This window comes from Egretta garzetta, unplaced genomic scaffold (genome assembly GCF_000687185.1).
Source record: "Egretta garzetta isolate BGI_Z169 unplaced genomic scaffold, ASM68718v1 scaffold424, whole genome shotgun sequence".
NCBI classification, from domain to species: Eukaryota; Metazoa; Chordata; class Aves; order Pelecaniformes; family Ardeidae; genus Egretta; species Egretta garzetta.
The window spans coordinates 2862882-2875733 of record NW_009259489.1 but is presented as its reverse complement, the minus strand read 5'-3'; the positions used below and the strand labels follow the sequence as shown (position 1 = coordinate 2875733).

Here is a 12852-nt window from a genome sequence, read left to right as displayed (position 1 = left end):
TACAAGAAAGATGTTGCATTGCTGGAACATGTCCAGAGGAGAGCAACCAAGCTGGTGAGGGGTCTGGAGCACAAGTCTTAACTAGGAGCATCTGAGGGAACTGGGGTTGTTTAGTCTGGAGAAGAGGAGGCTGAGGGGAGACCTGATCGCCCTCTACAACTGCCTGACAGGAGGCTGTAGGGAGGTGAGGGTTGGCCTCTTCTCCCTGGTAACGGGCAATAGGACGAGGGGGAATGGTTTGAAGCTGCGCCAGGGCAGGTTTAGGCTAGACATTAGGAAAAACTTCTTCACCGAAAGGGTTGTCAGGCTCTGGAATGGGCTGCCCAGGGAGGTGGTAGAGTCCTCATCCCTGGAGGTATTTAAAAGAAGGATAGATGAGGTGCTTAGGGACATGGTTTAGTGGTGGGATGGCAGGGTTAGGCTAAATGTTGGTCTCGATGATCTCAAAGGTCTTTTCCAACCAAAGTGATTCTATGATTCTATGATCTTAAGCCAGCCCAAATTTACAGAGTATGCTGATTTTACTAGAATCATTCTATGATTGTAAATTACTTTGCCCTCATTTCCCCCTGAGGAGAAGCTCTTTAGTGGTATAATAAAGCTTTGTGGCTACAAAGCATTTTATGCTGCCAGTTTGCATTATGTCTGTTTTTAGCACCATCATGACTATTTTTAGCCTTTTATAAAAAATAATGCTGCAGAGACAATAAAAACAACCAACCCAACCCAAAATCTACCCTAGCTGGTAAAGTGCTTCATGGTACTGAAACTCATTCTGTCTTAGAAGAGTAATACTAAAGAATGTATCCTCTAATGTTGGGGCAGATGGCTTAACCTTGTATAATATGAAACATTTCTTTTCAGATTAAACTGGGACATAGATCAGAAGCTAAAGATGGTGAGTTTTAAAACAAATTCATGCTGCAGAAGCTGGGCTTTGTGTCTTTCGTTTTTGTAAAGTGGTACATCAGTTTCCCACACCATTACTTGTCTGAGAAAAATGAGCTTGGTGTGAGGCCTAGTGCAGGATTGCTTCCCAAACTGCAGGGACAGAAAAAAGCAGCAGAGATATCTGCATATATAGTCTATGTCTAAATATGAATATAAAACTGCTTAGCTTCTCAGTTTAAGTGGAATATAAACATGAATATAGCATAGAGCAATAATCTTTACAGCACTGAGTTTAGAATACCTTTTTGTATTGACACATCTCTGTGCCGTAAATATTTAAGGCAGGTGAGAGTCCTTATCTGTTTCAGATGTTTCGCTTGTTCTGTTTTTGTGGTTTATGCTGAGACAAAAGTTGATAAAAACAAAATCTTAAAGCTCTTGTCCTGGTGTGGGTTTGTTTTATGTTAAGAAATTAGGTCTATAAAGCAGTGTCTTTTGATCATGTGCTCTGAACAGTCATGTGCGTTTAGGCATAGATACTGCAAGTGAACACCCTAAAATAGTCCTGGTCTTCTCTTACAGCCTGTGTGGTGCAGTAGAATTTTGTATGTGTGTAGGCTGCCATCCTTCAGGGATTCTGCATCAGGTTGCCAGTTTTCCGGTGAAGAATTCTTGCTCTCAACTCTGCAATTCTGTTCTAAGGGAAGACTTTTTAAAGAGAAACCGAGCACTCGTCCCAGAGCCTCACAGTTGAGCTGACTGACAGAGAGTCGTGATCCACCTGACCTTCAGTGGACTAATGTCCTTTAAGGACAGTTGTTTCTTTTGGCGTATATAATGTCTAGCTATAGTTCAAAGATGTTATTAAAAATAATGATCATGTCTGGTTTCCCTGTGTTATCTGATAAACTGGTGTACTTTTTTCTTTTTTTTTTTATCTGTTTGCCCACCAAGAAGTGGCCATTGTCAACTTGATTCCAAAATAGATAACTAAAATAGGCAAAGCAGGAGTGTAAAGTAATCCACATAGCTTTGCTCAAAACTTTATGCTAGAGTCTCGTGTGTCGAATTGTATCCTGGGCTTTGGGAGAACACTTTCGCAGCTCATGCACAGCTGAAACTCCTGCACAGCATACCACAGGAGCATTTGCTTGCCAGTCAGTTTTTGTACAAGCCATACGTAGCAGCATTTTTGAAGGAGGAATTCTTACCTGGCAGGAATCATGGTTTGATGCAGTGTAGTCAGTGTGACTGCCAAAGTGCACTGTTTCCCTCCTTGTTCCCCACCCAGTTTTTCCTCTCCAGGTCTGGCTATTAAAGGTTTCAAGCAAGGGTGAGCAGATTTTGGCCATTGTACCTTTTATGCCACAGAGTGAATATAGGAAAACATATGTGCCTTGCCTTACTAAATAACACTACATCAAAAAGAAAAGAGATACATGTATGAGGTTTGTCAGTGTGCCTCCCTCTGGAAGTGAGACACATCAAAGAACTGATATTTGCAAGTTGTAACTTTAAGATAAAACTAAAGCTGACAATACCCTGAAAAAAGGTGATTTTTTTTTTCTAGGCTTTTGCTAGAACTTTCCCTTTTTGCCCAAAGGGGTACATGTTCTTCATAATCTAAATCTGATTACTGTGGTGTAGAATTTATTTGCTATGGAAGAAAGTGTATGTCTGCTTTTATTCTGCAGCAATCTACTTATCAATGGCAATGTAATTCTTATTTAACAAATTATTTAATGGTGAGAAAGTAGTTTGGAGTAGTAAATTGTCAGTGAGTAACAGAATGAGAGGTTTCTTTGGCATTTAATCAAAGTTTTTTTATTTTGTTCTGTGTTTTTTTGGTTTTCTTTTCCAATGTAGGAATCAACAGAACAGCTCTCAGGGAGATAAAATTGTTACAGGAGCTAAGCCATCCGAATATTATTGGTGTAAGTAAAATTAATGCTACATTTAGAATCAATCTTCAAAATACTTTTGGTACAAGTTCAAACTGAAATTTAGAATTAGTTGGGTCGTGGAGATGTTACTCATTTTATTTGAGCTATTTTTTCCAGCCCCAAATGGGCAGTGAAACAATTGATGGCAAACCACCTATTTCAATCACAAAGACAAAGTAGTTTCTCTTGGAATCCTCTTACTTTTCAACCTGGAGCTATGTGGATATTAATGGTGGGGAGAATTGTGGAAATCTAGATTACCTGATTTTGCCTCTTTCTGACAGACTTGCAAAAGAGTGCAGTGCTGAATTTACCTGATTGCTTCACATAGAACTGTTGACAGCCAAAAGCAGGCTTTTGTAAGCAATGGTAAAGTGGGATTCATGTGGCTTATTAGGTTCTAGCGCTGATACCTAAAACCTCCATCGGAAGGAGTAAAACCCATATCTTTTCAGTTGCATTTACGTTGACTTCTAGCTACAGAGTTTTTAAATTAGCTACTAGTGATAATTTCAAGGTCTGCTATAAATATTAGACCAGATATGAATTTTCCAGATGTTTTATTTAACTTTTTCATAATGTTCTTTTCATATGGTTCTTTTCTGGATTGAGAACTTTTGAAGTGGATGCTATCAAAGTTATCAAAGCTATCAAAGTTAGAGAATGTGCAGAGAAAGACAACTAAAACGGCAAAGGGATGGAGCATCTTTATCAAAAAGTCTGGGATTCCTTGCTCTGGAGAGGAAAAGGCTAGGAATGGGGAGGTCTACAAAACTGAGGTGGTAGGTGAAGCGCATGCAGAACTGGTATTTGCAAAACCCCACAGTACTAGAAATAAGAGATGTGTTTATAACATTTTTGCGCCAGGGGGCAGGGGGGATGCAGGTTGTACTACTTGACACAGTGTGTAGTGAGTTTCTCAAATGTGTTGCCAAGGGCATTGTAGTGTCAGCAGTTCAAAGAGGCATTATACAACTTTATGATCGGCGCATCCATAAGCAGGTACTAAAGGCAACAGGCAAGGTTGTACTCCTCTTAGCAGTCCTGGTAAAACTGTTAAGGATGTTGGGAGTATAAGGGGCATGAATTACAAAAAGCGGCCAACCCTGCAGGCTCACATGCATAGCAGCTCCTGTGACCATGGTCTCTGCCAAGAGAGAGCATGAGCACAGTCACTGCTGTTAATGAACTATGCAGACAACTGTCTTGCAATTAGGTAATTCACATGGTCATCATACAGAGGCTGTGAGGAATGAGCCACACCATGGGGAGCATATCTTCCTGATCTTGAAGGCAGAGTGCCAGGCTAGGTGATCTGTTGTTCTTAGCATCACGCTTGTGTTATCTCAAATTAAAACCTGATGCTGTTGTTACACAGCTTCATCCTAAGAAAGGGCCATTTCAATATTCTCCAAAGACCTTTATTTGTCCCAGAAAGCTTGCTACAAAGATTAATACATGCCTAAGAATGTCTTTGAAAGGAAGTTAATGAGCCTAACACTTAGAATTCTAAATACTGCATGCTTACAGGAAGCAGATAGATACAAAGAGCTGAATCCATGGGAAAACTTAGTCTGGTGTCAAGAAAGGGTAGTAGTTCTGCAGAACAGCAAAATTTGGGGAGAGGACAAGGTGTGCATTAGATTCTCTGTTATAGCTAACGTGGCAAAGTTAACTCTTCCTCTTCCCCACTCCAGCCTCCCCCCCCCCCACCCCCTCTCCCGGCGATTGTGTAAAATGTTACTACCATACTTACACTTACTGGGGATTTTTTTTCTTGGAGGCTTGAGTTAAGAAGCTAAACTGAGTAAGACTTTTTTGTATTGCAAGTTGAAAAACTGAATCCAGCTTAGCAGGCTGAAAATCCACATTCAGACTACAATGGTACAGAATTTTAGAAGTATGAGGGTATGCTTCATCATAATGTATTTTGTTTTACAGCTTCTAGATGCATTTGGACACAAGTCCAATATTAGTTTGGTATTTGATTTTATGGAAACTGATCTAGAGGTAAGACTTCTTTTTTTAAAGACTTTTTTTTTATTTCAGTATCTTCAAATATTTTTGAAAATGCTACTTTAACAGCCTTACATTTGCCCATGTTAGAAAGGTGACTTTCATTATGTCAGTTAAGATCATGTCATGAAAGTAGTGTAAATAATTTGACTGTTTTTTGAGTTCTCAGCTGATAATGCCTTTACTTTTAAATACTTGTCAGCATGATCTCCAAGAAACAGATTAGGTTTACTATAGTACTTTTCTGGGACTCCAGTCAGAGCACAGAACCTCGGTCATAGATCAGCATCTCAGGGTGCAATTGTTAAGCATAATGTCATCAGACATGTTCAAGTAAGTGTGATGCAAGTATACCAAGTGATGAACTGGTACTAAACCCACATGCACCTGAACCATTCTTTTAAATATAACAATGCTAGGTACTTGCAAATCAGCATCCTACAGACCTTAGGTCAGTTTGTCCTTGTGGAATTCTTTGTATGAGACATTTTGATGCAAGATTCTTCGTTTCAGAAGACTGTCCTAGATTCATGTCAGATCTGCATATGCTCACGTTATACCTACTCTGGACTGAAACTAATGTAGCTGTTAAACTAACTCATTGCATGTATGCTGTTAAGCACTGGGGCAGCATTTAAAATATTAAAACATTGACAGCTCGCAGAAACCTAGATGAATGCAAGACTAGAAAGGTTCAATCAGGTTTTTGCTAATAGTGCAAGTAATGAGTAGACTGTCTAGAGGATGTATTCCGTTTACTTGGTCACTAAACAACATTTAGAGCTGAAGATGATGGGTTGTACAAAGAGGAACGAGATACTCTTGTACTATGTGCTGCTGAGGCGGTACGCAGAGCGTTTGACTGTACTGTGGTGTCGCTGGGGCCACCATTTGGGACTGCAGCCTGTTGTGACTGGGCACGCGCTGTGTACATGGAGTTCTGCGTAGCCTTAGACATCTTTTTTGCAAGCCTCAAACAACTTAAAGCTCGGGAAAGGCTGCTGCTGAACTGGACAGTAATATTAAGAAGCAAGTTTTGGGGCGTGGTGTAGAAACTACTTTCAAACAGGACACTTATATAGGTCGTCTTGAAAACAGCAGAGGAAACCACTGCCTTCGCAAAGATTAGATGCTTCAGTTCCATGGAGAAAGAAGGAATAAGTGGGAACATAATTTCGAGTTTGCTGACACACTTACTGTTTTTACGTGTACACCTTCGTCTTGTAAGTTTGGGTGTCAACCTAGAACTGAGCTAAACTAGCAAATGCCTGTTTCCCACCCATTTTCTTGTTTGCTGGCTATGCAAAGTTCAGGTAGGCTAAAATAACTTTTGAGCTGTGAGTTAACTTTGCGTGGTAAGCTTTACTATTGATCTAACACTTTGCAGGTTATTATAAAGGATACCAGTATTGTGTTGACACAATCTCACATCAAGGCATACATGCTGATGACGCTTCAAGGATTAGAATATTTACATCAGCACTGGATTCTACATAGGGTAAGCATACACTAAATGGACAGACTTAGTGTAACAAAAGTCACACTCGATCGGCTTCGAGTCTGAAGTCTGATGAAGATAGTTTTGAAGTTCAGACGTTCTTGGTCCATAAGCATTCACTGTTTTGGAGAGGTAGCAGCAGTATCAGAGACCGTAAAAATTACTGATGTGGTTATCACTTATTTATATAAAAACATCCCAAGTTATACAGGACTGTGAACTGGGTCTGGCTGGGATGGATTTCATTTTCTTCACAGCAGCCCGTGAGGTGCTGTGTTTTGCATTTGTGCCTGAAACAGTTTTGATAACGCAGGAATCAGTGCTTGGGCACTGTGAAGGCTTTCTTTTTTTCCCACTCTGCACCTGCCCCAGCGAAGAGGCTGAGGGTGGGCAAGAAGTGGGGAGGGGAGACAGCTGGGACAGCTGACCCAAGCTGGCCAGGGGGCTACTGCATGCCCTGCAACGCCACGCTCTGCAGTAAAAGCTGGGGGAGAGGAAGAAGGGTTTTGTTTTTTCTTCAGCTTCCAAGGTGGCTGTTGCTCGCAGTAAAAGCTGGGGGAGAGGAAGAAGGGTTTTTTCTTCAGCTTCCAAGGTGGCTGTTGCTTAGGGACTGGCTGGGCATCAGTCTGCTTGTGGAAGGTGGTGAATGACTTCCATTGCATTGCTTGTTTGTTTGGGTTTTTTCCTCTTTCTTCACCTGTTAAACTGCCTTTATATTGCTCACAGAGTTTTCCTGCTTTTGCTCTTCCTGTTCTCTCCCCTGTCCTGCTCAGGGGGGACTGGGGGCAGTGGGATGAGACCAGACCGAGCAATGGCTGTGTGGGTGCTTTGCTGTTGGCTAGAGGTAAACCCGCAACACAATATTACTGTATTAAACTGTAGTGCTTTGAAACATTTGCAAGCTCTTTTTATTATTCATTTGGTAACTATGCAGTTGAGACAGAACTGCTGTTCCTGCAGCAAAGCTAAAACCTATCAAGAGGCAGGTTTTTTTTAAACTCTGCAGTTTCTTATGGTAATATCCAAATGGGCATGTTTCACTGATTTTAATGTATGCTGAAATACTTGATTTCCTGGTTTTTTTTGGTTTTTTTTTCCTCACAACGTAGACCTATGATAGAATCAAAAGTCCTCATCTTAGAATACTGTTATGCCACGCCTGCTGGGAGATTCATGATACATCTGTTCTTATCAACACTGACAAAATTAATTCTTTGCTTTCTGTACTGGCAGGATCTTAAACCAAATAATTTGTTGTTAGATGAAAATGGGGTATTAAAATTGGCTGACTTTGGTTTGGCAAAATCTTTTGGAAGCCCAAATAGAGTTTATACACACCAGGTAGTAACAAGGTAAGACATTCTATTTTCTTTCTTACGTAGTGATTGAGTAACTGTTTTGCAGTATCACGTGAAATATGTCGAGTCAACATGTTCAGAGTTTGACATCTAGCTGACGTGATGTGGCTGTAGTGGCAAGATCCTCATAAAGAAAACACAAGAAACCATTGTTTACCGAAGTCTGCTTAAGAACTGCTAGCATATGCATCCATGGGGGTTGTTCTGGGGTGTGAAATGCATGGAAATAATATATATCTGCCTATAAGCTTGGCTTTCAGAGCAAGACAGCTGTTACTTTCTGTTAATCATGAGACCTAGAATGTTTTTTTTGTAGCTAGTCACAGAAGCTTGAACCAATGAAATATTTATTAATGTTATTTATTGCACACTTATTTAAGGCATGCCTTAAAAAGCAGGACTGCAAAATAGGCAAGGTATTTTCTTTTGCCTGCTATAATGCTAATACTGTTCAGGCAAAGCTGGTTCATTTTAACACCTTTATTCAAAAAGCAGAAATGTTAACAGTAGTTTCAAATGCGGTGTGTATCAGATCATTGCATTAAACCTGATTGTACTTTGGCAGTGGAAGTAGCTGTTTTAAACAACTGCTGTCAAGGTTCATTTTGCATAAAGCTAGTCTCTGTACCTAGGTCTGTTGGTATAGAGATTTTTGGAAGCTGGAAGGAATTCTGTCTTTCTGTCATTTCTTCAACATCAAGTTTAAAGAAAATTTTGGTTTATAACATGCAAATGTGCCTGTTAAATACTTTGCATATCTGCAGTTCTGTTGCTTGTTAATCAGCTCAGTTGAAACTAGTTAATTTGTGGTTATACATGAACCCGTTGTGAGGAATGCACAATTTCCTTCAGTCTTTCTTAAACAAAACAGTTGCACAGTAAAGTACAGCTCTTCAGTATCTGAAAAATATATAGGCAAGAGCAGTATCCTCTTTATAGTTCTTGCATTGCTACAATATACAGCACTTGACATGAGCAAAGCCAGGTGATTTTTTCCCAAAATGTGTTTTCTTTTCAGGTGGTACCGAGCCCCAGAGCTATTGTTTGGTGCTAGAATGTATGGTGTTGGTGTTGACATGTGGGCTGTTGGTTGTATTTTAGCTGAATTGCTCCTCAGGGTAAGTCTTTAAACGTAGGCATTTTGCATTTGCTCTTCATTACAACCTCATATGTGGGCTTTCTCTCTCCTGCTAACAGCAGCAGGCAAAGGCAGTTAGGCTATTTAGGAAGGGAAGAAGCCGGGGTGGGGGGGGGGAAGCTTCCAAAAGCTTGTTAACTGTAAGGAAATTTAAGTTTCGGAATAGATTGAGGTTTTATAAGCATCACAGTCATTGGAAGTCTTTAAAAACAGCTAGGTAAAAAAATTGCAACAAACTGTCACAGTCTTGCCTTGGGGAAGGTGGAGTAGATAATTCTTCCAGTCCTCTGAGTGTTATCCTTTCACACAGCTTTCTATCTGGTTTTATTTGCTAGCCTTCTAGAAATGTGACATCATAGATACATGCATACTCTATCCCTTATACATTGTTTCTGAATAACTGTAAATAATTATCACCAGTACCTTAATTGTGGGTTTATTTGTAATGAGCAGAAGACTGATGTTTTTCTAGGATGTGGTTAGTTGACAATACTGGAACAAAGCTGAAGGCTGACATCAGGCTAATCCTGTGCCACTCATGAGTACGGTACACAGATGTAATGGTTCTTAAGTATGTTTTACTGAAGAAGGCCCTTTATTATGCAGCTCTTTGTAGAGGACATGAAAGTGTGAGGTGGGGAGTGGAGGGTAGGGGCACAGACACAGCTGAAAGCTCAGGTAGCCTGCAGTATAATTTATCATCCATGAGTAAGCAGTTTCTGCTTGGTTTTTGGACTGTACTTCAAATGTTTATGTGGCAATGTCATGACCCAGATTTGGGAACTGATCAGTCTAAAAACACCTTGAAAGAAAACTTTTGCCTTGATTTATCATACAAACAGGTGTGCTGGTACAGTTTGGTTGGCAGTTCAGAAATGGAAATGTACAGTGGCTGTTTAAACAACACTAGTGATGTGTACATAAATATGCATTAGACCTGCAGAAGTTCGATAGACTCAAGGAAAATCAAAGCAAATAAGAAATTGTTGAATTCTGTTGATTCTTTGGTTTCTCACAAAGCAGAAAATACAGTGGTTCAGTTTTATCTCTGTGATAGTTTTAAATGTATCTGTCTTTCTTCCTGAGTCTACTGGGTTGAGGGACAATGCAACTTCTGGGAGCTTTACAGAAGCGGTTGATGTTGAAGGGGCTTTCATGACCCCAAAATTTAGTACACTGCCTAGTACTAGGGATGTTCATTATGGTCTTTCTGTCCTACTTAGTTAAATACTGCCTCTAATTCTTCATAATTTTGCTTTGGTCCCTTTTTTCTTGCATTGTGTGCCTGATGCACAAGCTACAGGTTGAACTGGGCAAATATCCCCTTTTCTGTCTTCTGCTTAGATTAAACGGGACATGACACTGATTAGGCAGTTTCTATCCTAGTGGGTCACAGATCACACTCATGCTGGGATCTCATTTCCTCAGTCTTAACTGCTGCTTCTGCAATCCAGTTACATACATTCAAGACATTTGAAGTGAATTGTAAAAACCTAACTTCAGGGTGCAGATAATGGGTAGTGAGCAGATGAGGGTGGTGAGGCACTGGAACAGGTTGCCCAGAAAAAGCTATGGATGTCCCCTCCTTGGAAGTGTTCAAGGCCAGGTTGGATGGGGCTTTGAGCAACCTGGTCTAGTGGAAGGTGTCCCTGCCCATGGCAGGGGGGTTGGAACAAGATGATGTCTAAGGTCCCTTCCAACCCAAACTGTTCTGTGATTCTATGATAGAAAGGTCACTGTGACCAACTGACTTTAAACTGGCAACTGAGATGTAAAATCTTTCCTCTCCTGTGTTCAGTTATTTTACATTAATGTGGTGGTGGTTTAATCTTATATTTAGCGCTCTGCTATCAAGTCAGTGATACAAGCCTGGGTTGCAAGAAACCTTCAGAATTTCTTTGGACATCACTAGAAAGACTCAAATATTCAGTGTACCTCTTTGTGGCAGCTGGTATACAAAGATTTTTTGCCTTGCAATTATGAGGGATAGCTCAAAGCTCCTCTCTGGAACTGAAGTTCAGAAGTTAATTCAATAAAATGCTGTTGCCTTCTTCCAGGTTCCTTTTTTACCCGGAGACTCTGATCTTGACCAGCTGACAAGGATATTTGAAACACTGGGTACACCAACGGAAGAGCAGTGGCCTGTGAGTCCTTTCATTTAACAGACTGACATTAGTTTTACTTGATACTCTCTGTTTTAGCTTTTGAAATTAAATTAAAGGGTATGTCAGAATACTTGGAGTACATTTTCGGAAGGCAGCTGCCTGATCTCACAAAGTGGAGGATAAGCAGCTGAGATTTATTGTTTCTCTTGGCAAATCTCTGGTCAATATGGCAGTGTTGTTACCATTAAGCAACAGTAATGAAATGCCTTGGTTTCTTTTCACAGTTTCCCATGGCTATTGGTTTGAAATTATTGTTGTTGCTTAATGTTTTTGAGACGCTTGACTAATTAGTCTGCTTTAACCTGAAAGGCTTTAATCACTTTCAGAAGTAGGTACAATCTGTAGGGACTTAGGTTGGCCTAGGTAAGTTACAGTTTTGGGATATGGTAAGAAATACCAAATCAACTGCTTTAGGGATAAACAATTTATCTCGGAGTAACGGTACTGTAACAAACACAAAACAACAGTACAATGATCGCTGACATGACAGTAAATTCAGTAATACCAGGCCAAACTTAGTGCCAGGGCATGGTTAACAGGGAGACTGACAGGAAGCAGGGTGTAACTTCTGATGAGCGACTTTGACCAGCTGAGAGGCACGAGGAGTCCGGAATTCCCTGACCAGACTGTCCTCTTTTGTGGTTAAGTTGTGGAACCAGTTACCACATCCCACCTCTGCTCCCCCTCTCTGCCAGTTTTCCTTTGTGTGAATGGTGCTTGGATGCTTCCTTAAGTAGTGCACAATCACCACATGGAGCTATAGCCCACATAGAAGTGTGGTCACCACGCAGAGGAGATGCTGTGTAAGACAATACTAGCCCTATCTTGTCACCCCTTGCTTATGTGACTGTGTGGGGGAAAGGGTGGTTGTCTTGCCGTGGCAGCATAAGGCCAATACTGACATTGACATGACCCACCTCACTGGGAGTGTCAGGTGTGGAGTGGAGTCTGATTGTGGAGTGATGAAGGATTAAATTGAGACAAGACAGTTAATAAGGTGGTGTGGGGAGAAGGAATGGCGGTCACGTAGGTCACCTGAGCTGAACCTCAGGAAGGAGGAAGTGAAGCCGGAAGCATGAAGCATGTGATCAGTGCTGTGATTGGAGGACGGTCACGTGAGCGGTACCTGCAGCACGGCTAACGGAGAAGTTTTAATGGAAGTTTTTCTTTGAGCACTGAGTATAAAAGCATGCTCTTTTTGAATAAAGCTGATTCTGGTTGCACCTCCAACCGGGGTCCGTGCCTCATATGCTGCAAGGTGGTATGCCAAGAAACCATTAGAACAGTGCAGGCCAAAAGCCAAGTACAAATCTTTAATATTACAGCTAAAACAAGTAAGAAGCCATTCAAAATAAGGATAACAACTAGGTAAAGAAGTAGGATGTTCCATATCCCCCTAATGATGGGAGGCCATCCTAAATGGGATTCCTGCCAACTACGTTTGACTTTTTTTTTTTTTTTTTTTTTTTTTCTTAAAAACACTTTCCAGGATTTGTTTGGTCTCTGGCACTGGTAGTGTGATTACTACAATTTGTTGTACCGTCCTCTTTGCCTGTTTCAGTAGTCAATGCAAGTCTTCATGTTGCAAAAACCATTCAGGTAGAGATAAATTCATACTGATAAGGGTATGGATGATATGGTGGGTTTGGGAAAGGAAATAAGAGAGGGACTTGGAGATATGGGAATAATATTACGTGTAAGAGAGCTATTGGAGCATTAGCCCAAAGGCATATGGTATAAACAGGGTGAGAAAATATAAGGTTCATGCTACAAAAGGGTTAACGTAGGCATACAAGACACTGATTATTAATCCATTGATGGTTCCTTAACTGATACAGAGGTA

At 40.7% G+C, this 12852-nt stretch overlaps 1 protein-coding gene across 8 annotated transcripts in view; it reads left to right on the top strand.

Moving 5' to 3' along the window:
• CDK7 (cyclin dependent kinase 7) overlaps positions 1 to 12852 on the top strand; it is a 29265-nt gene that overhangs the window by 3047 nt on the left and 13366 nt on the right. For 3 of the 8 annotated variants that reach the window (XM_035892784.1, XM_035892783.1, XM_035892782.1), the window contains exons 1-5: positions 6360 to 6877; positions 6941 to 7192; positions 7582 to 7700; positions 8725 to 8824; positions 10902 to 10988. In XM_035892784.1, the coding sequence (XP_035748677.1) occupies positions 6995 to 7192; positions 7582 to 7700; positions 8725 to 8824; positions 10902 to 10988 (504 nt within the window). In that variant the 5' untranslated portion in view covers positions 6360 to 6877; positions 6941 to 6994. The other 5 variants (XM_035892786.1, XM_035892785.1, XM_035892789.1 and 2 more) reach the window with 4 other exon arrangements.